The sequence below is a fragment of the Sinohyriopsis cumingii genome, chromosome 10 (assembly GCF_028554795.1).
Source record: "Sinohyriopsis cumingii isolate HCF-2022 chromosome 10, ASM2855479v2, whole genome shotgun sequence".
NCBI lineage: Eukaryota > Metazoa > Mollusca > Bivalvia > Unionida > Unionidae > Sinohyriopsis > Sinohyriopsis cumingii.
Genome location: NC_142970.1, coordinates 45,319,629 through 45,346,686, shown reverse-complemented (window position 1 = coordinate 45,346,686; position 27,058 = coordinate 45,319,629). Strand labels below are relative to the sequence as shown.

Sequence of the window (27,058 nt, the reverse complement as noted above, 5' to 3'; positions counted from 1 at the left end):
TACTGATGATACTGAATTAAAGTACAGTTCCTATGCATACAGATGATACTGAATTAGAGTACAGTTCCTACACATACTGATGATACTGAATTAGAGTACAGTTCCTATACATACTGATGATACTGAATTAGAGTACAGTTCCTATACAAACTGATGATACTGAATTAGAGTACAGTTTCTACATATACTGATGATATTGAATTAGAGTACAGTTCCTATACATACTGATGATATCTTCTGCATTGTTTGCATCTTCCATTGTCATCATGTGAGTAAACTGGTCTGCCTCCTCCACTAAATCCAACTCCTCCATCACTGCTGGATGGTCCTGTTTAAAGAAATAAACAGAAACCACATCAACAAACATAATTAACTAGAAGTCTGAAGTAAAGCAGAATTATTCTAACGTTCTTCTCTGTTATCCCTAACCACTGCATATGTGCATGTAAAATAACATATCTAAATCACTCCTCTTAAGTAAAGCGTGCACCTTATTAAATACATTAAATTATTTTATCCTTTTACAGGTTTTTGCATCATTACTGCCCTTTTCTTCTTCCTGTCTGTCCTATCTTTGATTGTCATCAAATGTATTAATTAAAATACTTAACCACTGTGTACGTCTAGAGACAACTCGTAATTACATCTCAAAAGTATTAAGTTTCTTGCCATAATTTTATGCATATCCAACATAAGCATAAAAGCATGATAACTTTTTGGTAAAGTGTGGGAATGATTATGATGTAGATGTATGGATCTGGATAATGGTGAAATGAAAATTACCACTGTTATGATCGGGGAGCTGCAGCAATTCAGTAGTTAGCATGCATGATTGAAGGGGTGTGAATTTGAACCGTAACACTGGACCCGATTGGGTTAGCTACCATGGTCTGTCCTTAGGCAAGGCTCTTTGCTCCAATTGCCTTGGCGCTAATAACCTAATTGTGTTTCAATACCACAAAACCAAACCAACATCAAGATCATTGCTTAAACGAATGGGCACAATGTATGCAGTTGGCTCTGTTTGGAGTCTAACCCTCAATTCACAATGACAAGCATGATCATTTGAAAAATTAGTTTGCTTAGTCCTTTCCCTTTTTTTGTGCAAATACTCTGAAAAGATCTCCACTTTTTATTCACATATACAATATGGAACTTTCCATTTTACCTTTAGCCCCTGCATTTTTGTGATGCCATGAATCAAGTTAAGTTTTGAGTGAGAAATAAAAAACAAAAAGAGACCCATCAATGGTACATTATATGCCCACCCTGTATTTAATACATTAATCCCTAGCGACGAGTTAACGTGGCAGGAAGTAGTAGCCTACTGCTGAGCTCTGTAACATCATGAATGATACACTAAAGTGTGTGGTATTATAGAAAGGTAGACAGATGTAGCTCTACAATGATATCAAATAATCTGGAATTTTTAGTTGCACCACAAAATACAGAGGGAAAACCTCAATTTTTGGAATCAATTTTGTTCTATTCGAAATTTGCCCATTGTCTGGATCTGATTTTGTGTCCTGATTTGAGAACTCCAACTTTTAGCATTCTGCTTTTGCGCAAGCCAAATACAGACCTGCCAACATTGAAAAAATCAAAATCAGGAAAATCACCATTAAAAATCAGGAGGCAGGGTAAAAAATCAGGAGGTACAAGAGTAAGGTGTATATATCATGATAACAATGTATATTTTTTTTATTTCAGCCCACTGAATGTTGCAGATTTGCATTTCTGCAAAAGTTCATCATTTATTTGTCCTTGGGTACCAAATTTGCTAATAAGAATAGCTTCCAGGGTTGATGCTGACAGGCTGGCTCTTTGACTAGTTCTGTTTTTTTCTGACCATTGAGAATGCTCTCTCAGCACTGCTGTTGCTTTGCGATATTGAAAGTACTGATAGCATTACTCTCCCTAGGGTTGGAAACAACAGTTGGCCAGATCCATCCTTTTTTTTCCCCCGAGAGCAACCCACTGATGATCTGCTCTTTCCATATTCAATTCTGTGTCTAAATTGTAACTTTGGTACAGCTGAAACTCTCTATGTAGATCATCAGTGTTGATTCCTTCCATTCGGCTGGAGAAAAAGGCCAGGTCCTTAAATGATGCTAGAGATCGTTTAGCCACATCTGCAATGCTTGCATGAATGAGTAAGTCATTCTTTAATGGAAATTTTTCCTTCATGTATGACAGTGATTTGATCAGAAATGCCCTACAGTCTTTAACTGTGCTTCATTATTCATCTTCTCTAGAAGTTTGTTGGTTGCCTCACCCAAGTACAAGTCCTGAGAATGAATGTACAAACTTTCATCTTTTACATGAATTGCTGTGATGTCTGTCTTGTCAACAATGTACTTTGGCTTAATAACAATAGAAAGGAATTCTCGGTACATAGAGAGTAGAATGTCTCTGGTCTTGTGAATTAGGGGCTTGTCATGCTGTAGAGCTTGGTTGGTTCTGTCAAAACTGTTCTGAATCCAGCTTAAAAACTGGCAGATGAAAACCGGAAATGATCCAAATCAAGCCGGATATGGTAAAGTACTAAGAAACATACCAGACACAGAAAATCCAGCTACAGAAACAGGGAAACGGAAAATGCCATTTTTGTAAAAAAAAAATACAGATTTTTTTTTTCTCGAGGAGCTGAAAAATCGGGAGTTTTTCTTAAAAATCGGGGAATCGGGAGATAGGTCCAAAAATCGGGATTCTCCCGATTTTTTTCAGTAGGGTTGGCAGGTCTGCAAATAGCCAACAAAAAACGATGTCCCTAACACAACTAGGCAGTATATTATTGAAAGATCACCTGGTATTTTGGTGTTTTTGGATGCATTTAGAAAAGGCTTTCAAAATATGTTTCCTACTCCAGTTTCATGCTAAACTGACAAAAACCTACAGGGATTAATGTGTTAATGTTGTTATTATATTTTTTTGTGCTATGTTGACAATTCTCATTTTTATTTCTGAAGAGTCAATGCATTCTATCTCAATCAAAGTAGAATGGAGAATAATTTAATTGTTTGTCTGTCTCAATTAATCTTATGGATAAAGAGTTAATTTTACTTTTTTGACCTCTCAACATTGGTGATGTTGCACATTCTATCTCATGTATGGACAGGGCCGGCGCCAGACCCAGCCAGACTATCTGGCACCCTAGGCAAGGTTAGATTCTAGCCCCCAACCCCGCCCCATAAATTATGAATTTCAAAATTTATAACAAATATATATATTTTTTTAAATGCGCCCCCTGAAATCAGCACCCTAGGCAGCTGCCTAGTTTGCCTATATGGTAGCGCTGGCCCTGCGTATGGATGCTTTGTATTGACACTGCCATAGCTGTTTCAACCACTTTTCTTTGAAAGTTAAAATGAGTTTAAATGCAATTTAAACCTTACACTGAATTATTCAGTGTAAACCTATCTTTTTAAGCTCTACCATTAGGTAGATGTGATGTGATTTGGATTTTTAACGTAGCTTTAACAATTTTTCAGTCATATCGCTACGATGTCTGCAATGTGGCAGTTTATAGTGATGTCTAGCACTGGGGCATCATGCCGCAGACATGTAGCATGATGTCCTACCCTGTCACATTATCCTGACACCGGGCCGACCAGTCCTAACACTAACCTCTTAATGCTGAGCACCAAGCCATTAGGTAGAAGATTCTCAATAGATGTTTTGCTCTTTGAAAGTTATATGAGTTTTCACAATATGCCATTTTGACTTCAACCCACATTTTTCATTCAGAAATGTTAGAAAGAGTCCTTCATTGTAAGATAATTCGAACACTGGGATCAAAATTTTGCATCAGACACTCAGCTAAGCCTCATGTTTGTCATGAAAGTCTTACCCTCAGGTGTTATGTTGCCAGACCAAAGGATATACAGTATGTATTATTCCCAGGCCTGCACTGTCTCTGTCAGCAGCTGGATCTTTCTTGATGCATGTCAGATTTAAATTTGAAAAGAACCACCTGTTAACTTTTTGGTCTTGAAAATGCCTTTCAGAGCAGGGCAAAAGGTCAGCAACTTGAACAGATTGTGGTATCTGTCTGAACGAAGGCTGGTCTTTCTTCAGTGAAAGACTGATGGATATAAGAATTCTGTAAGAGGCCAATGATGAAGCAGGAGGTGGCAGTAGCCATAAGACTGCATTAATAGAATACTGCTATTGTTGAGTCTGAATTGTTAACTGCTTACCTTAAAGCCATCTTTTCTGATAGCAAACATCACTTCAATCATATACTGCACTCTGGTATCAATGGTTCCTTCATGAAGAACATTCCTCAGTCTCTCAAAGATTGCTAAAATGTAGAATGTTCAAATTGTAAGACTCCCATAGGTTCCATGTTAATCATGGATATTGTTAAGAAGCATTATATTTTTGCAACAATAAAACAAAACATCGTTTACACATTTTCTGCCAAAGACAGCACAGTAATGCACTGTTAGTGTGCACAAAGTGTAACCCAAGTTTCAACCTGCCTTTGAAATTATCTAAGGGTTAAGTACCAAAAATAAGACAGATACACTGCATCTGTATCAAGTATTTCTGATCAAATCACACTCCGAATTCACACACACACACACTTCAATATGAGTTAACACATGTACACACATATTCCTATACAAGTTAACATGGGTACAGAAAACATTCCAATACGAGTTAGTAAAAGGTACACATGCATTCCTGACTTAACACAGGACAGAAGTATATACACATTCCAATCTGAGTTAAGACTGGTACAGATCTCCCGTTATAACATGGTAGTCAGGGTTCATAACTGCTGACCACATTTTGTACCAAACAGCAGTATAGTGAAAATGATTGAAAATTATGAGTACACTTGTGTGTTAGGCTGGGATGCAGTAATAACAACACATCAGACAAATGAAGAGTAATGTTTGGTTGTGTAAATTAGTGTTTTTTTTCACTGCATGGCATTTATACATTTAATTCTCTCAAATAATGATAGTTTAAAAAGTCTATAAAATAACACCATGCTTCAGGTTGATTTTTCAACCCATACTGTCATTAGTAATATCAAAAACAATGATGCAAATAACCTCATTTTAATAAATATATTTGCCATTCATACTTTCTATCTACAAGTGCATAAAGTTTAAAGTGATCAAAAATGAGAAAAAATGTTACCACTTGAAGAAAAAAAATCAAATTTGGTTACACTTGAGGCTGATGGCTGATGCTAAACGCTTTATTCTTTGCTAATTAAAATCTCATAATTGCATTTGTACCACTTTAACACACACTTAACAATTAAAAAACTGAACACTGATCTGTAACAAGTGCACTGAAATGTCAAGTTGTTTTTATCAAGAACTGTTTTCAGTTCAAAACATCAGTTACATATGACTGAGTGATGTCACATCTTGTTCAGCACACTTTTATCAATTCCAAAACACAGAATAACATTTAAAAAAGCCAACATAATGACAAATTTACATACATGTAATACATTTAAAATCCAATGGTGTCTGAAACAAACACATTTGTTCACAACAAGTACTAATTCCCAAAAAAAATAAGCATTTCCGACTGGCAGTATTTCGTGATTTTATGTTGTTTGAGATCTACCGTATTTGTTTTCTTTATGTGAAGTCTATATTTCTCAGCTGCACAATTTTCAAGGCATTTCTTTAATGTAGGAAGAACTCGACATGGTTAGCATCAGTCTTACATCCAGTAGTGGGGCAGTCATCATTAATTTGGTCCAGTGCTGAACATAGTCAAATGAGTTAAAATGTCCCTGTAGCATAGCTTTAGCCTCTTAAACATCATTGTCCATGAATCACTCAAAACCACGATCTTATTCACATAATAAAGCATTCCTTTTCCTCCACTGCAAGATTAAATGTCTTGATCAATTCATAAATACTGATAATACTGAACTCAGTTTTAAATCTGATTTTACTAGCAATTGACATTTAACTGTTTGAATATACCTACATACATTATGCAAAGGAGAACCTTCTGGGCTGCACTGCAACAAATTACAGAAAGTGGAAGCAAGTGCAAAAGACATGCCACTAGTAATTCTTTCTGTGATCTGTTGTCAGTATAAAATGACCGGCATCAAGCTGGTCTTCTGTATAATTGGCCTGCTGTGTTTACAGAGATTAAGACACTGATCTGCTGAGGTGGCTTTAGTTCTAAATGTAAATTCAACAGTCATATACTTTAGCCAAATACAATAGATGACACAGACCGATGACAATTATGGCTTATTAGAGACATGGGTGATTTCGGGTGTACAATAGCCCGTTAGGAACACAATATCTTACAAGTATAACAGTGGCTAATTTGAGTTAAAATGTGACTGTAAAAACATGTTCCAGTAATGTCTAAATAGAGTACAGTAGTTCTGATGTCAAGTTTTCTGCTGATGTTGAAAATTATTTTAAAATGTATTGTTAAATTATAATTTTTATAGTTTGTATTATGGGGCCCACGCATTACCACATTATATCTGGAAATGCTTTATAGCAAAGTAAATGGGGAAGAGCTGTACATATAACATTCCAATATTAGTTAACACAGGTACATACACATTCCAACTGGAATTAAAATAGGTACACATACATTCCAGTATTAGTTAACACAGGTGCATACACATTCTAATTTGAATTAAAACAGGTTCACATACATTCCAATACGAGTTAACACAGGTGGTGCACAGTCCATACACATTTCAATATGACTTAGCATAGGTAAAAACATTCACTATATATACACCCTTGAAAACCAACTAAGTCGTAACACTTTCTGATGAGTTTGAGAACACTTACCATTAATACCCCTCAGTGAGACTTCCGTTAACTTCTGACCACATTCCTTTAGGAAGGCAATGGCTACTTCTACAGAATCATCTGTTGGGGTCTCAAGTAGGAGGGTTAGAATCTCCAGTGATAGTACTTCATGGACCTGTGTAATTAAACACGTGAGCAATATTACAAAAGCATAATGTCTATTGCAGTCTATGAGTGGTAGATATAGGCAAACTTGCAGTGTCTCTTCTCAATGCAATTAATAAGAAATTGCAACATCCAAAGTTTTAAACTACTTCTTAACTGTTCACTGCACCACAAGTTTTACGCAACAATCTCTTGTTAGTTCTGATTTCATTATTGTGTTGTCTTTGAATCCACTTCCTCCATGGATAAGTGACCTGAAAATCATTAAACTTATGTGTTTTAGCTTGTGATTTTGTTCCAGCCAAACACAAATGATATTACTTCGTAGATAATGTGTCTCTCTGATTCGTCAAAAATCAAACTTGTGCTCAATGCCAGGTAGAAATCACTGACTTTTGATGACCAACCACATACTTTCACTCGTGGGTCAGTGGTTCTTTCTGGGGTTTTCCTGGGTTCTTCCTCCACCATCAATACTGGCCGCCATGTATAGCCTATCGTGTGCTGAAAAATGGCGTTAAACCCTACAACAACAACAACAACAACATACTTTCACACTTGCTGAAACCAGGGATCAAACCATGGCATGACAAGGTACATAGTGAGGTAGCATGGGTATTAGTTACCATTGTGTAATCTATGCCCCCCCCCCATCATTCAACAGATTTTTATAACTCTGGAATGATACAATTCAGAAAAATGTTCATATACCTCAAAAAGTTTAGTACAAATGCAACCAAGACATACCCTGATCTGCCAATGCATAACATGCCAGTAGACTAGGTTTATATGTGTTCCATGATTGGTCGCAACAAACCTCATAGTTAGTCCTAACAAACCTCATAGTTAGTCTTAACAAACCTCACAGTTAGTCCTAACAAATGTCATAGTTAGTCCTAACAAACCTCATAGTTAGTCCTAACAAACCTCATAGTTCCCGATACGTCTACACACAATGTGATGGCAGAATAGGGTCCATGCAATTTGCAACTCGTTGGAAGTTAAACACATGTACATCTGATATATTCTTCCCTAATCAGGTCACATACAGCTGTAGAAACCTTGTTGGCCTGACAAACAGATCCACATTACTACCCAAGATCTCAAACTAAACTATTATCTCTTTCAAAGGATGGTAATGAGAGGAAAATAATTTTTTGCTGTCATCAGTCAATATTTAATTCATGATCTATCAATATTTAATGGATTTTATTTGAAGATACAATATTAACACATATATAGTCTCATATTTAGAGAGACACTTGCTAACAATACTGAAGAAAAAAAAAGTCTTGACACACCAAACATTGCCTTGATATGAAAATTTTCATCTTGTGTTGAATCTTTTAATGTACTGAATTATGTAAACTCCTATAACCAAGTCTTCTATGTTATGTGCCTATCTGAAAGTAATACTAAAGGTTATTCAGCCAAAATAATTGCCTTTGTCAATTAAATTTCATTTCAATACATAAAAAAAGCAAAGCTGATGTCACCTTGCTAAACACTAGCACCTGCTCCCAAATTTTCCCAATTAAGCCCAATAATGTTTATGTAGTGAACTTTGAATGGCTTTTCATGATAAAATATATTAAATATATAACTTAGTGGAGATGTGATTTTTGCCTAATACAGTAACTTCTGGTGCCTTCAAATATACACTGCATTACAATTTTACTGCCCACCATACAAATGTGGTATTTTGGAAGCTAATGAAATAGCTTTTTCAACCTAACAAAGCAAACACTATCATTTAAAAAGTTCCGAAGCTAAAAGTTATGAAAAGATTAATGAACTTATCCAATATTTCACTTGAAACACAGTGGACAACTATATTAGAAACACATTTACAGGAACAGTTAATGCTTTTTAAAGTTACTCTTTTATCATTTGGACCAACTTGGCTATTTCTGAGATAAAAAGAAGCCTCAGATCCATGTTTGTGCAGTAATCTAAAGAAAAATAATACACTGCCTTCACCAGAAATTTCTTCCCAAAAAGGAACGCACAATCTATCTTGATCTCTTTCTTCGTGATCCACCTTGGCTACTGTATAACTGGACTGACCGATAAGTTGTGAATAAAAAAAAACCAGTCTGATGCATTTGCCACTTCTCAGTCTATCCTTGTTTCACTAATAGCTGAGGTGGTCTGAATGGCAGCAATCCATAGGATTGACCTCGAAGATGCAGAGATGCTCCCAGGATTTTATCATATGGGGGGATTTAACTCCCTTGTCAGAAAATTAAGGTCGAAGTAAAGAAAAATGAGGGGAAAGAAGGAAATGGCCACAGTTCAATATTTACATAATACTTCAATGTCCATCTCTCTTTTCTTCCTGATCCACTCTGTAAAATCCATATTAAAATCAAAATCTTTACAAGTTGTTGCCTCTAGTTGTAAAAGCATTAATCTATTGACTGTTTCTGAGCTTAACCTGTTCCTTATAAGTGTAAAAATATTGTTCTGTACCGAGACCCCCCCCCCACATTCTGTTGTCTGAAGAGGCACATACATAGCTAGCATTAGCCAGATGGAACAAGTTTGAAAATTGTTCTTATGGTTAGTGTGTACAATTTTCCACAGCTCACAGGTTTGTCTTTTGGATACTTCTGTTTCAAATTTAGACTTTTCACAAACTTAAGTTTTACCAATGTTTAATTTTCTTGAATTTGCACTCTACTGACTAATATGATAAATTTACTGTTCCACAATGCTGTATTAGGATTTTAAGCCCATTAATGCCATATTCTACTTGTTCAAAGAGAGGTATTTTCATCAAATAAATATCTCTATTTCTTATTTTCATTTCCTCATTCTTATTTATTATATTCACAGTAACCTTTATAATAAGGCCATATGGTTTTGTTGCTCATAATCCCACAGAGCTAAATTGTGACAAGAAAAGAAACGAAAAGTGCAATCTACTTTTAAATTGTCTGTATTTTAATTTTACTTGTCTCCCCTTTCTACATTCAATTTTGAAACACAGCTGAAATGAGAGGTTGTCCGTCATGCTGATTGTTTTTGTCCATCCAGCATGTATATCATACTCATATTTAACACCTTTTTTTAGTTTCAAAATCACTCACTGGTGACTCCATTAACACTTCTCCAGCTCCAATAATCTGATATACTTCTAACTTTAAAAATAAAGTGCCCTCATCACTGTGATCAGCCAGTATTTGCCCAATGAAAAAGACATCAAAAGATGAATGATGCTGGTAATCAGTCATTTTTGGTCTTTTAGATAGCCTGTATTATAAATGTGCATTTTTAAAACATCTTTGATGCAATGTTCCAACTAAGGCTGAATGCTTGTTCCAGGGCCCAATGTGCCAATCAAATTTAGTTTAACAACCAATCACGTCAAGCCGATGAAACCAGACGTGTAATCAGTTATGAAAAATTACACATCACAACAAGCACTACAATAATTCTAACGGCTTGACTTTTGTTGTGACAAGCTCTTTAAAAGTGAATGGCTGAATAAAAATTGTATACTGTGCTGAGTACATTTTCATATAGCAACGAGAAACTATCTGCGGGAGATTTCATGCATCACTGCTTTCCAAGTGTGTGAATTTGTAGAAATTTTGCACAAATCATGTGATCGCATGCCATGGGACCATCTCTGAAGATCTCTGAGGTCGTTAACTATTGCCAAAACTTTTGCCACTAAAGATGTGCTACCTATGCCATGTCACTGGCCAACAGGACAAAATAACATAATGTGAACATACCATTTGCTGGTTGACCAAATGAGCAATGAATCTTGTGGACGACAGACAGATATTCTTGTCATTTCTTTTAAATCCTCGTTTAAATTGAATCACCAACCTCCTCAGTATCAACTCTCCAATTTGTGGAAACTGAAATGGTATAAAGGAAATTATAAATGTTTAGAAGAATTTGAACATTTCAACTTGCTCTTGAAAAACATAAATGAACTGTAATATTTATAAAAATATAACTGAACATTATACAAGATGGTATCATACTGTAAATTCATTATTATTCATGTGATTAATTTTTTATTAGACTACAAATCTAAAGTCACAAAAAATTAACAGAGCATGATTGATATTCAAAGCCGACCTTACCAATTTATGTGATGGCAAGAATCACACATTTGTTTGCTTGTCTTAAAACCAAAGCCATTTACTGACCTGAAAAATGTATATCTGGAAATATTTATGAAAGATGTTGAACAATGAAAATGTAAAGATCATAACTACATATAATATCCATTTATAATAATGAACACTAATTAAAATTTTACTGAATCCAATGACATTTGGAAACATTTGAGAAATGGGAAAGCACTCAAGTTCAGAAAATAATATCAAGCAAAATGTCTCCGTTTTTACAAGCATACATATCCTTGAGTATTACTGGCAACAATATGTCTGAGTATATCTGATACAAATCAGCTAGCCCCAAGCAAGCTGGCTGAAAAACTAAACTTGTCTTTTGAGTGATCAACTTGCCACAGAAACATGGTAGCATAATATCTCAACAAAAGTTAAAAAATATAAGATCAAATAAAATATGGAATGGTTTTAAAAAATTTGTGTTATAGCTTATTCTGTTTTCTTTTATCCCTTCTTGCATATATATCTTCTTCAATAACATCTAATAATTTTCTGTACATAATTAAAGTTATTAAAGATTATATATCTTTTTTAATAATTTTAATTACAGTACATGTAGACAGATATACCATTCAGTAAAGAAGGAAGGGTCTGAACTAAGAGATGGATAATAGGACACATCAGTAAAGATTCTCAATGTTCCACTGTAACTTTAAAAGAAAAATGAATCATTAAGAGGCATAATTTCTTGCTCATGGTCAAACGTGTATAAGATCTTGATAATATAAGTAAAAATTCCAAGTCTGATCAAATCTGGAACAGAAATAGGCCTCCACCATGGTAACAAGCCAAACCAATCTTATAAAAAAAAGATTGTATCTTTTATATGCTCACTGGTCACAAGCCAAGTCAATCAGATATTGAAATCCTCTAAGACCTTAATAACATAAGCTTACATGCCAAGTTTGATCAAATTAGCTAAATAATATGACTTCCAGACCAGTACCAAGCTCACCCTATCAGGCGGAAGATCATTTCATTATTATGTGTATATCTCACCATAATCAAGATCATAATGATATCATCCCAGTTGGATCAGAAATCTAGTCTCCACAGTGAATAACAAGGTCAGCCAATCTGCTTAAAAATCACCTCATTAGTACATGTATATTTTGCTCATTATCACTCTTGTCCAAGATTCTCATGATACAAGTCTATACTCCCCATACTCCATGTATAATTGTTGTTGTTGTTATAGGGTTTAATGCCATTTTTCACCACAAGATAGACTATACATGGCGGCCAGTATTAATGGTGGAGGAAGAACCCGGGAAAACACTGGAAAGAACCACCGACCCATGAGAAGCTACCGGCAAGCTTTCTCACATATCCACATTGGCCGAGCCTGAGACTTGAACCCACGCAAACAGAGGTGAGATGGCAGTGATGAAGAGCGCTTTAGACCACTCGGTCACTTGGGGCCCCCCATGTATACTTGAAAATGATCAGAAATATGCACTCCAGAATGATAAAGTCCCCCCCCCCCATTTATGGTAGGCCAACCATCCTTGTTTCTCAATGCCAACCCAGGCACCTTTTTCCCCATGCTACCCCACCCAAACCCCAACAAAGAAATCACATTAAATATATATACTTCCCATGACCTGAATACAGTAATTTTTATACCAGTGTAATAGAAAACACAAATTTTTTCTGTGCCTAATAAGCACTTGCACACATGACAGTTGACCAACAATGGGCACAGAGCCATGCCAACAGCCCACATGACCTTACAGACAGGTGACCTAAACATTATTTTCTGTTTCATTTATATGTAAATTTCATTGTTTTAATATACAATGCTATTTTTCTCTTTTAATGCTCATATCATATTTAGGGTTCTTGCACCAAAATAATTTTTATTTTTCAGGAGTTTTTCTGGACACAACGACAAATTTCAGGAGTCATTTTTAAAGCCTGATGCTCTGATTAAAGATACATATGAAATTCCAGGACATTTTATAACATTTTCAAGGAGGATTCCTTCATATTTTTGTTCAATTCAAATTCCATTTAGATTCCAGGACCACCTTAAAAATCAGGTGGGTGTGGATACCCTGTGATTATATACTGATGATATATATGTGATAGATAACATCATATCGTATCAAATATGCCAGTATTAATTTCTGTATAGTTGCTGATGGCCAGCTGGCAAAATAGTAATACAAATCCAATGCACTGTAATTACTTGCCAAACAGTAAGTATGTACCAGTGTCCTTTAAGCACTACAATGATACCACTAATGGAAGGCAGGTATACTGGTACATCAATTAATTTTAAGAGAAATAGCTCATCATTACAGATGAGCACCATTGTGAGTTAAGTCATTAGCTGTAATCATATATTCACCTTGAAATCTTCAACATGCATAAAAAACAATCCAATTAGTATATCAATTTTATTTTTTTTAAATCAAATGTCCACAAAATTAGGACCCTACAAATATGAATTTTATAACCAAATTAATCAATTTGATACCCATACATTTAAAGTGATGTACATCAAGATAAAGTAAATATGCAAAGCAAGCAGTAATACTCATTCCCATAATTACAGACTTTAATTGATTTCACACTTCTCTAGATTTCTATACTGTACATACTAATTGGTATTTGTATGCTAGAATATTCATACAGTTTTATAATGGGTAAAGAGTGCTGTCAATTAACCGGACAGCATGACGATGTCTAAATGGACAAGAGTGCTATCAATTAACTGGACAGTGATGATGACTAAATGGGCAAAGAGTGCTGTCAATTAACTGGACAGCATGACGATGACTAAATGGACAAGAGTGCTGTCAATTAACTGGACAGTGCGATGATGACTAAATGGACAAACAGTGATGTCAATTAAATAGAGAATGTGATGATGACTAAATGGATAAAGAGTGATGATAATTAAATGGACAAAGAGTGATGAGAATTAAATGGATAGGATGATGATTAAAAGGACGAAGAAATAACAAGTAATGGTAAAGTAATCTAAAATATTTTCACAGCAATTAAATTTCCATAAGTCTGTGTAAGCTGTATGTTTACAACAAATTAACAACTGACTAAATTTAAGATCCTTTTTGTAATTGTTTTAGTACAAAATAATCTGCAAATTATATTTTCTTACTTCAATCACCAGTATTTCAGTCATGTTGGTACAATCAGTTGAATGGCACAAATGACACCATTAGTGAATGCAAGACATTCTCTTTCTCACTTGCTTTTTCTCCAAAAATATATACCCCCTAGAATTTAATTCTAAACAAATGTACTCAAATGAACTTATGGTCTACTGTATTAAAAGGATGTACAGAACTATGACAAGACCTTTAGTTCTTTTTAACTTTTGACTGTTGAAACAATGTCTGATATTTATGAGTGATAAGATTTTGAAATTAGTCTTTTTGGCAGTCATATTACATGTAAGGTCAGCACCATTTTGATACAGACACAAACCAGACACTAATAGAAGACTTTATGTGAAACTCCCATGCTGATATGACCATCCATTCAGGCAAAAATTAGTGACATTTTTTTCTCAGTATGTTCATTGTGACAGCCATATCTGTGGTCACATCAGCACCCCAACTAGATATTATAATTGGACTCTCAATATGACTTTCCTTTTTTAAGAAGTAGCAATAATAAGATTTTCATTAAGGCTGCCATGGTGACGATACTGTATGTGAGATTGGCACCATTTGTTTCATTTAGTTCCCACTAGACATCATAAGAATTCTTGTGGTGAAAATCTACTATTCCATCTAGGACGAATAGTGGTCAGATGAACATTGTGGTGGCCACATTGAATATGAGACTGGCAATTTTTTTATATACACAACAGACTGGACACCATAATAAGTCTTCCAGTGAAAATGACTTGCTTCTAAGTCACTCTGTTCAGGAGTAGTAGTAATAATAAGATTTTCACGATGGATGCAACCTTGGCCATACTGATGTCAGATTGGCACCATATTCACTTAGGACCAACCAGTTATCAGAATAAGTCTATGAAAGAAAAATACATGTTGATATGACCATCTAGTTTGGTTGAGTAGCAATTAGATGTTCAAGATGGCTGCATCAGGAGTCATACTGGATGTCTGGAGGAGCACAGTTTTCATTTAGGACCAACTAGGCATCATACAAAATCTTTTCGTGAAAATTTCATACTAACATGAATTTCTGTCCAGGAAGAGTAGCGATAGCAAGATGACAGCCATAATGGATGCCAGAAAGAGACCATTTTCATTTAGGACCAACCAAAGAGCGTTAAGAAATCTTTCAGTGAAACCAACATGCTGATATGACCATCCATTTAGAAGGTGAAATGATGGCAAGATTATAAAGATAGTCACCATGGTTGCATTACTGGATGTCTATGCAGACCTATCTTCATGATGGACAAATTAGATGCATGACTGGATGTCTATGCAGACCTATCTTCATGATGTACAAATCAAACACCTAACTGGATGTCTATGCAGACCTATCTTCATGATGGACACACTAGACACATTACTGGATGTCTATGCAGACATATCTTCATGATGGACAAACTAGACACATTAATGGATGTCTATGCAGACCTATCTTCACGATGGACAAATTCGACGTATGACTGGATGTCTATGCAGACTTATCTTCATGATGGAAAAATCAGACACATAAGAACTTTTCTGGTACAACTGCTGCATCAATATGACTGCCATTCAGGCGGAGAAGCAATAACAAGAGTTTTCAAAATGGCTGGTATGGTGGCCATATTAGATGCTGGAGAAGCACCACAAATTAGGACCAATGCTGAATGTGTATTCAAAGAATCATTGCAATCCTCCATGTAGTTTATTATACCTGCAATAACAAGCTTATGTTGATGGATGTACGACTCTGAACAATAGGCCATTCCATAAGCTCTTGTGATGTATGACTAGTAGAACCAGAAATCAACTTGTCATCTACATTAGAACACCATTCCATGTATAAAAATGTCTGCACCCATTATGTTACTGATTAACTTACTTTTGTATTGATGATGGCCACAAGAGCTGCATATACATGGGTAAAGGTTGGAGAGGCTGACTGTGCCTGTATGATGGACCTTGCCAGCAAGCCTCTGAGGAAAAATAACATTGCACAGCTGTAGTAGATGACTGAGAGAAAGAAGAAAGATACCATATATGCTCATTTATAAGTCGAGTCAAACTGCAAGCAATAAAGATCCTGATCTGCCAAAGCAGAATGCACCTGCAGATCAGGGTCTATGTTGTTTATTCTACTGATTACTCCTAACAAACTACACAGACCCAAATCTTACAGTGCAATATGCGTAAAGATGACAAATGGTTTCTGGGTACTCAGGAACCTGCCCGTTGATAATAATGCGGGAAATAAAATGATGACATAAGGTAGTGATATTTATAGGAAAGTGTGAGTTAAAAAATGTTGACTTAATTTCAGGTTTGTACCCATTTAATACAATTTCCCTTTTATAGGGTACCTGGGTAAATGATCGTTAAAACTGATGGGTATCCAGTAGAAGTTTTCTAAAATTTTGACAGCTTTAATTATGCAATGGAGATCTGGGTCTGTGTAGTAACTGATCGTTAATATTGACAGGTATGCAATCGCAGATCTAGGTCAGTGGACTCTACTTATAAGTGAGTATATAAAAAATAAATTACCTTTTTGATGTTTAATTTGCTGTGTTTTCCTGTATACTACAACAGATCAAGTTAATTCTTTTATAAAACAATTTTACTACTTGAAAATATTCTATTTCTCTACAGATATACACATGTGAGCTTTATTATAACAACCTCTGTTAACAAATGTCATGTATCTTATTTTTGTTTCAGCATCTATCCATTTGTCTATGCATAAATGTTGAATTGTATATCTTGCACACGTTATTAACTAACCCACACCAAGGATAACTTGCAAATCTGCTTTTATCATGGGGTCAGACATAGATCCCATATTTTTCAGTTAAACATACCAAAAGAATTGGCCCCGTTTGTTGAGCATGAATAAGACTGAGACTCAACATCATGAAATTCACAACTTTCAATAAAAAGCTATTTCGTTCAATTTCCTTTAATAGAAAATCTCTGTACACTGTAAATAACAATTTTTGATGATAGTTTGATCTATGAAAATGTCAGTAATGCCTACTGGTGGAAGCAGATTTAGGAAATATATACCAGATAATAATAGGTTTTGTCAAGTGAAATATATGTTCTAGTTCTGCCTTTCAATGTGGTTTCGGTGTTTTCATCATGAGTGTGATATGTCAGCATATCTTCGGAGCTATGTTTATGAGCATATCTGAGAACCTGAATACTGACTGTGTTTTGATCTCTGATTTGCAGAAGTATTTGTCGTATAGTAACAATCCATTAGACGTAGACCAACATTGTATTATAACATTAATTACATCCTTTCTATCATATCAAATAAAAAGGGTGGAATAAAAAAAAATTATAAAAAAAGGCATGCAAATCTCCCCACAAGAAAGCTAGCAGTCATGGAAGTGTATCAGATTTCAATTCATTTCAACTGACCAATTGTTATAAATATTATTATGTGGGTAACATAATTCAAGTAACATCAATCGGTGGTTTATCCTACTAGTTCACAAATGTCAGCACAGGAAGCAAGCAAAAGGAGTATTTTTGATGCATGAAAAGCTTTGTCTCACACATGAGATTCATTATGGAGAAGTGATAAAAATTTGTACTAAACTTAAAATTCCTGATTTTGCACTAGATATTTGCTCACAGATGAGCAGAAATTTTACTTTCAATGAAATCATGACATCAATATTTTAAAACTAGAATTTAAAACAAAATTGATGTTGACAGTTGTCTGTTTCATGAATTTAATGTCCTTAGCTCTTGAAAAAGGAAATCTTTTGATGTGAATCAACAACAACACTAAAATATAACCACATATCAATTTTGGTCTTAAAATAATAATAATAATAATAATAATAATAATAATAATAATAATAATGATAATAACAATAATAATAATAATAATAATAATAGTAATAATAATAATAATAACATTTAGAAGAGGATTTTTTGTTGTTCTAGGGTTTAACGCCATTTTTCAGCACAAGATAGGCTATACATGGCGGCCAGCATAACTGGTGGAGGAAGAACTCTGGAAAACCCAGGGAAGAACCACCGACCCATGAGAAGCTACTGGCAGGCTTTCCCACATACCCATGTTAGACGAACCTTGGACTCGAACTGACGCAGACAGAGGTGAGATGGCAGTGATCCGGAACAGTGAGCGCTTTAGACCACTCGGCCACTCGGGGCCCCGTTTAGAAGAGGAAGGGCAGATTTCAACTGTAATGGCTTGTGCAGTAGATGACCTTTACAATTTTATTTCTGTACAGAATCATTTATATGCTGATGGGACACCAAACAAATGCTGCCATTGGATCAAAATGTTTCTGGATTATGTCAACAGCCACTGAATACACAGGTGTTCTGTTCTGACAGGCATTAATAGTGAAGAGTGAAAGTTCTAAAAGATTTGATGTCATTAGTCAAGAGAATTGATTATACTTGCAGTCTGAATATGAATGTCAGATAAAGATTTTATTAGTATTGAGTGGCTTGATGATTTAGTTTCTTATATCATCTCCACCATCCATCTTTGCTTCTGTCTTAATATGGTCATTCTCTGCCACCAGTCACATCAAAGAAACATTTTAAAAATTCAGAGTCCAACTTGTACTAAGTGATTTGGTTGCATCATACAGAAACTGAACAAAGATCTGCAGGATTTTGAATGCATATTAAATTACAAGATCTAATCCAGTGGCAAGTCATAACAGCATATGTTGATTAACAAGTGGTCACTTCAGGCTGGTGAACAGACAGAAGACAATTTCCACAATTAAACACCTTTAGTTTGAATGTTAGACCTCAGTGATTAGCTAACCAAAGCAGAATGGATTGTGTCAGTCACATTAGTAAATAACACAAGTGCTTTTGACTCTAGACTTTTGCAAGTGTTATTCAAAGACTATAATAAAAAGGTAATAGATTATTATTTTAAAGGGTGGCATATGCAATCTTTAATTAAGACATAATAACATTTATAAGCACTTTTGTTTTCTTAAAATCAAAAATACACGCAGGTGTTAAGATGTAAATAAAACATTTTATTATCATATAGTTTTTAATAATCAGCAAACAAAATGCATTACTCAATGAAGATTAAGTCACTACAAACAAGCTCTAATTTAAACTCTGAAGGATTCAATTTTAATATGTTATGCTTATAAGTCGACCTTAAATAAACCCCCACCATCAATTTGTAAATGAGTATATATGAATACAGAAAAGCAATAACAAGAATTGACATATACATAATTCAACTGATAGAAAATATGATGTCAGTTTTCATTATACATAAAATCTACAAAGCAAATATAGTAATACATCTTGTGTTAAAGACTGCCAATCTTGATGCCAAAAAATGAAGTTCTATATCTGATATACCCGATGCTAAGAAATCTGGATTGGATCACTTGACTTCAAAGACCACATGTCTGGCTTTCAACAGGTGGTCTCTTAAGATAGCTGTAGCCAGATTATTAACAACCTACCCCACAACTATATCTCATGTAACTACTCACCTCCCTCTGACAATGTTTTCCTGGAAAAGCTCGCGTACGATGTTGATAATGTTGGAGATGTTGACCTTGTTAACAAGACCGTTGATGCTTTTCTTCAGGGCTTCCCAAGACAATCTCTGGTACTCAACGCTGAAATTTAATTCAATACAGTAATGCCATAAAATCTGGATTTTACATGTATATGTGAAGATAAAAATACATGGAAAATAAACACACTTTTTCTTATAGTAATGATGAAAATGTTCCTTCAAATATTGTTATGGTAAAGATGGTGCATATATAATGATCGTTCTAGTACTGTCATAGTAAGATAAGTGTTTATAATGGGCATTCTAAAATTGCTATAGTAAAGACAATTAAACAAAATTTGAATATAATGGTGCATTAAATGCTTGTGTGTGTGTGTGTGTTTTGGATTTGTAATGTAGCTTTAAAATTCTTTTAGTCATATCACTATGATGTCTGCAGTTTGGTAGTTTATAGTGATGTCTATCACTGACATGTAGCATCATGTCCCATCCAGTCATTATCCTGACACCAGGATGACCAGTCCTAATACTAGCCTCTTAATGCTGAGCACCTGTGAGGCAGCTGCTAGTACCATTTGGATAAGTCTTTGGTATGACTTGGCCAGGATTCGAGCCCATGACCTCCAGCATCCAAGGTGGATGCTCTAACCACTTAGGCTACCAGAGCGGTCAGGTCCATTCAATATTATTATAGTAAAGTAGAAAAGATGAGCACATATATTCTATTCAAGTATTGCCATAGGTATGATCCATGAAATACCCATATCTAAATTAAAAGTACAAGCTAAGTCAATGCAATAATATAACATAAAATGTAAATGCATTATAAAATTGGATGGTAATTTGTCTGTAAAAGTAGATGACTTAGATGTAAAAGTAGATGGTACTGATTATGCCAAGGCAGAATATGTGTATAAATACAAAGAATAAAAGTGGATAAGGCAGTGCTAAACAAATCTGATAGACTGATGCCTGGTACCTCTATAATTTCAGATCAGGCTTGTCCTGTATTCTAAATGAGGTGCCCTTTGGGCTTGTATAAAAATATTTTCACTGATCACACTTAAAAAATGTGTAAATGTATTTTCAAGATGTTGACATACCTGCCATAACACGGTGCAATCTAAATCAGATCACCCCTATACTACGTGAAATTGAGGTCAGATTTTAATCAGATTTAATCATGGCCTGTCATGCCAATATTACAATTTTGTACTCCTAAACTCCCTGACATGATCATGTTTCGAGAAAACACAATTTTCAGTAATCTTCATTAAAAAAGGAAACAAAAAAGCCACCAGTTTAAGTATATGCCCATTACATATATCATGTTTAAACACTAAAGAGTCATGATTGGAGCTGCAATTAAATAGCAGCAATTAAAAGAAAATAGGTCAGGTATAGACCACCATTTCACATATTACTTAACTGGCTGACAATAGCTAGTGAGGTGTATTTGAAGGCTGCATATTGTGCTAATTTGCATGGACAGGATCAGGATGTGCTAATTTACATGGGTAGGATCATGAATTGGCAGTGGTACAGGTCTATTGGATCCGTACGGAATGGAATAAGACACTCCCACCCACCCCAAGGGTCCCAAATATGGGTAAAATAGTGTGATGATAGCACAGCATCCCTGGGTGGAAGTCTTCCTTGATGAAGTCAATGGCCAGGGTGAAATGGCTCCAAGGTGAGCTCAATGACCATGTGTTCAGGGCCAGGGCATGCCACACTATATCAGTGGATTTTGGCTGTGGTCATCCAGTCTGGAGAGGGATGAGCTCTGCCAGGTTGTATCTTGCCACTGACACACCACATGAAGACAACTAACAATTATTCCTTACCGGATTGGTCACAGCCCGGGTCAACAATGACTACACTTTCCGCTGCACACCAGGAAGGAGATGACAAGTATGCTACTGGTGCCCCAACTACCAAGATCCATGGGAGAGACATCATCATCATCAGCACATGGAACGTTAGAATACTGAGGGATGTTAGAACTTACACACGAGTTGAAGAGGTACAACTGGATCATTATTGGTCTCTGCGAAGTGTGCTGGAAAAACTTTGGCGAAATAACAACAGATGAAGGGCATAAGCTCTGCTTAGGTGGAAGAGGGAACACAGCCATGGCATTGGATTTCTTGTCCACAAGGGCATGTGAACAGCATTATGGGTTGCAGGCTCATTACCATCTGCCTGAGGGCAACTCCCTTCAACATCACAATCATACAGGCCTATGCACCCACATTTAACTATGATGAGAACGAATTGGAGAATTTTTACAACCAACTGTCATTGACAACTCACCCAAGAACATTCTGTTTGTACAAGGAGACTATAATGTAAAGGTGGGAACTGATTCACAGACAAACTGGCAAAGCACCTGTGGACCCTTCTGCAATGCACAAACAAATGAAAGAGGACTCAGGCTCTTGGATTTTTCTGCCTACAACAATCTTGTGCTAGCCAACACGTTCGGCCATCACAAAGCATCTAGAAGAAGGACCTGGCACAGTCCAGATGGACAACACCACAACCAGATTGACTACATCTTGGTGAAAAAATAATTCTGCACTGGACTGAATATCGCCAGAACACAAAGTTTTCCAGGAGCACATATTGGAAGTGACCATGATTTATTAATGACAATGTTTCGCCTCCACCTTAAAATGATCAAAAAGCCTAATCAATAAAGAATCAGATTTGACCCTGAAAAATTGAAAGATCCAAAAGTCAAAGAAGCCTTCCAAGCAATGATAGGTGGTAAATTTGCACCTTTGATAACCCTGGACAGCCAAGACACTGACCTCGAGTCATTAACGACATTCAACACAGCTGTGACTAGTACAGTTAGTCGGATTATTGGCAAATAACGCAAAACAAAGAAACCTTGGGTTACAACAGATGTCCTTGAATTATGCAACAAAAGAAGAGAACTGAAAAAGGGATAAAGAGATCAGGAAGGAGCTAAAAATACAGACAGATAAATAACATGATCAGGAAAAGCATGAAAAAGGCAAAGGAATCCTGGATAGAAAGACAATGCTGCAAAATCGAGGGCAGTCTGAGTAGAAATGGCACCAAAATGGCATATCAACTGGTGAAACATCTCATAACCCATAATAAAGGGAAAACTGTAACCACCATCCAAGACAAATCAGGAAAATGCCTCACAGAAGCAATGGACAGAATAATGCTCAGAAGTGTACAATCATCAGACCCAAAGGATAGGAGATCCAGCACAAATAAATTGCCCTCAGGCAGAAGAAATTGATGACAACCCCATTCTTCATGAAGAATCAGAAATTGCAGTTAGGTCACTAAAGAAAGGAAAGTTATTAGCACTGACAACATACCAGCAGAGCTCATTCAGGCAGGAGGAGAAGTGATAATCACAGTCCTGACAACACTCTGCAACAAGGTGGCCACAGTTTCCATCAGATTGGTGCCAATTTCATTCCAACTAAACATCATAAAACGTCTTCAACAAAAAAAAACATGCAAGAGGATAAAATGATTTTAAAAATGGCTGGAGTTGTGGCTAAGTTAGATATCTGAGTGGAACCTATTTTCGTTTAGGACCAACTAGACTTCATAAGAAGTCTTCTGGTAAAAAGTCCACTGAATATGACTTTCCATTTAGGATGAGCTGTAATAAGATTCTCAAGATGGCATCTGCAAAGGCTTTATTTGTATTTTATCAAGCAGCAACATGATGTCAAAAGAAGTCTTTTAGTGAAAACTCCATTATGATGAGACCATCTATTCCAAAGAAAAAGTGACAAAAAGATTTGTAAGATGGCCACTGTCTTCGCAGCACTATGTGTGTTTTGGACCAACTTAACCTTGGGATGATGTGTGTGTATTGGTTCATCCTCCAAGTAGTTTAGGAGCAACAGTGATAACAAATTTGTGCTTCTGCTAATGGATGTATGGATGACAGCAGGCATTGGATCGATGACACATAACAGACCAGCCCCCAATCGCTCTAGGTCTCTGAATAGCAGAGCCAAACGTCAGAACCAGCAAGATGCTGTCTGTAGAAATATTTCCTAATGCTGTTGATTGCAAATGTTATGAAAATAACTGTTTCTGGGTTTCTTTATATATATCAAAATCATATGTCAAATAGTGACAGCGCTATATGTGGGGATTCTTTCTGTCAGAGTTGGTCAAATTCTTTTGTGTTTTTTAAATTAAAAAAGTCTGAAGGTTGGTCTATTTTTTCTAATGGCAACCACATTTGCATGTCATCACTACTATAAGTGTGAAAGGTCTTCAAGATGGGACACTTCCTGTCGAATTTGGTAAAATTCTGAAAGTAAATTTTTATAGAAGTTACCAAAAGTTTTTTATTTTTAGTAGTAGTGGTCATATCTGATGGCAGATTTTGGATAATGTACAGGAATTTTAAAACCCTTAATGCCAATATGCTTTTTAATATATTTGTAAATTCTGATTTTGGTAAATGTTTCAATATTGAATGGGAATAAAGCGACATTTGTATAAATCTGAAAGTCATTAGTGCCAAAATGTTCAATAAATTTGGTCACTTTCTGATGAGATATAAGGATATTTTATACTGTTAGTAGAGGTGGCCATATCTAATGGCACGTAGAAAAGCTTAATGTCCTGATGCTATTAAATTTGGTGAAATTCTATTGAGCTACATGAAGTCCTTTGAATATTTTCTTTTTATTTAGTTAATGGTGTTCATAAATGATGGGGATCATATTCCTTTCTACAAATATGAATGACCTTCATGCCAGAATACTTTCCGTCAACTCTGGTCTGCTTGTGTTAAACTTTCTGTCTTTGAAAGCACTGAAAAATAGTGCATACTAGATCACACAACAATTCTGTATTTTTTAATATAATTCTTTCTACTATAACATACTAACCTGGACTTGTCTGTAATGGCTGCCTGCATGGCCCTAAGTTTTGCAGGTGGGATATATGCTCCCCCAGTCCGAGTCGTAAGAATATCACCTCCAGTTTTGGCCTTCTTTTCTGCTGGCTCTACAGTTTCTGGTTTCCCCACTTCACTTTCCTTATTCTCATCTGCTGGTCTTTTTCCCAATAACCTGCAATAAGAGGCAGACAAATAATTTTACATTAACAGATTGTTTGCAACACACACACATAAATATAAATAAAGTTCAGAACAGACATTCATTTTACATCCAAATTTCACCTTTGTTTTATCCTATAGTTTGCTTTTCATTTTTGTATTGCAAGATACACTTTCCTCCTTTCTATCATATTGGGAACCAGAAGAACCAAACATATCACAATGTCTGACCAAACTATCTTCCAAAAGAGGTTTGATCAAACACTGGACTGACCACAGACTCTATGATGAATAAACTCGCTGTACATAAATAAAAGAGGATACTAAGCACAACACGAGTGGGTAGGTGGTTCCAAAATCAGATCATCTGCTGGACTTTTGTGATACATTAAGAAAAAGTTTATACACACTTCAACTCCTTTTCTGGCTTCTCCTTACGATTGTGACAGTTATAGCTCAGAACTCCTTCTCAGAAAAAGTCCCAGCCTTAAAAATAGCAGTTCCAATAAGGAAAACTTAATAATTAAGAACATAATTTGTGTATTGTTGGGTTACCAATATATGTTATCAATTTTTCTCATGCTGACCAATTTTGTCTCTCATTCTTATGCAAATTATATTAAAATGACTAAATTGTCAAATAGCCAATGTTAATCAACAATACAGAACTGTAGCTTATCAACTGAATTCTCCAAACTTAACTAAATATATAGACATTTTGCCATTGTATTAATCCTCCTCTTCATTTTACAGGGTGGTTGTTCTTATAGTGGGCCATGTATAGAATATAATCTCATTTGTTTACAAGTTGTATATTTATAAGCTTTGCATGCAAATGAAAGTACATAACACAAACTGCCACTGTCATGCTGAAGTCATACAAATCCCCATTACAATAAACCATTTCTTCTTCAATGCGTGCAGTTAACTCATTCAGCCCCAGACCCGTTATCAGTATCACTGCTGCTATGCCCCAGCAGCGCTAAGCTGTGTCTAGCTGCGTGTGCCCCAGAGTTTTTACCTGTTTGAAAATTTTGTAAACATCGTGCACATGCATTCACTCTTACCTTAATTTCTCTGCTTATATCCAATTAAAATCCAAGAAAGTTTCACCATTTATTGCAAATGAATTTGTCTACACAGTGATGTATTTTTTTTCCCTATTTGTCCAAGTCTTTCACGACTTATTTATACAGAATTTACAAAATTATGTGCAACGTTTATCCGCAAGAACTCGATCATCAGCGCTGTCAGCATCCTCATCTTCGGACGATTCAATCTCAGAAACTTCTATGTCCGAATCGAAATCTCACAAAATATCCAACTAATGAACATATCTTTCCTCAGCTTGCTCAGTATTTTCAAGATCAAACCCGAGAAACTCCTCATTTTTGCTCTCATCAAAAATCACTCTTATGTCCGCCATCATTTACGATTTTTCATGACCAGAACACGTGTAGTTAAACCGCTTTCAAAACAGGAGCCCTTAGCTTCTGAACAATTCAAATTTCCGCAAATGAAAGTAAAATCATTTCTGATTGGTTTAATAGTTGTTAGTTCTTGGAATAAACCCATTTCTAACCAATCAGAGACGTTGAATCTAACACACATTCATCACGCTTGGAGACGGGATCGGCCATTGAATGCAGTAAAAAAATCACGACTACAGGCGGGATCGGCCATTGAATGCAGAAACCGGATCACACCTACAGACGGGATCGGGGCTTAAAGGGTTAAAGATGTAGATAGTCATTTCAGAGGTTTGTATTGTTTATCTTTGGCACAATCAATCCAACCCAATAATGTTATGATCAGAATTTAGAATTTAAGAAAAGTAACGCTAATGCACAGATGGATTCTGAAGTAAGATATTTAACAGCTCCAAATATTAGAAAGTTTTTTTTTTAAACCTCAGTAAGTTAGTAATATTTTTGCTTTAATGAAAATAAGCCTAATGACTAATGTTGTCTCCATTAATTTGTTGTTGTTGTGGAGTTTAACACCATTTTTCAGGACACGATAGGCTATACATGGCGGCCAGTATTAATGGTGGAGGAAGAACCCAGGAAAACCCCGGAAAGAACCACCGACCCACGAGAAGCTACTGGCAAGCTTTCTCACATACCCACATTGGCTGAATGCAAGTCTTGAACCAGTGCAGACAGAGGTGAGATGGCAGTGATCCGTAACGGAGAGCGCTTCAG

At 35.7% G+C, this 27,058-nt stretch overlaps 1 protein-coding gene across 2 annotated transcripts in view; it reads right to left on the bottom strand.

Annotated features, from left to right (window-relative positions):
* The window catches only part of LOC149789964 (uncharacterized), a 112,026-nt gene that overhangs the window by 46,854 nt on the left and 38,114 nt on the right, over positions 1 to 27,058 (bottom strand). For both annotated transcript variants that reach the window (XM_089972050.1, XM_089972051.1), the window contains 7 exons: positions 24,685 to 24,867; positions 19,746 to 19,874; positions 16,109 to 16,202; positions 10,676 to 10,804; positions 6,807 to 6,942; positions 4,200 to 4,303; positions 226 to 328 (listed from right to left, as the gene is read on the bottom strand). In XM_089972050.1, the coding sequence (XP_089828176.1) occupies positions 226 to 328; positions 4,200 to 4,303; positions 6,807 to 6,942; positions 10,676 to 10,804; positions 16,109 to 16,202; positions 19,746 to 19,874; positions 24,685 to 24,867 (878 nt within the window). The remainder of the gene's footprint in view (positions 1 to 225; positions 329 to 4,199; positions 4,304 to 6,806; positions 6,943 to 10,675; positions 10,805 to 16,108; positions 16,203 to 19,745; positions 19,875 to 24,684; positions 24,868 to 27,058) is intronic.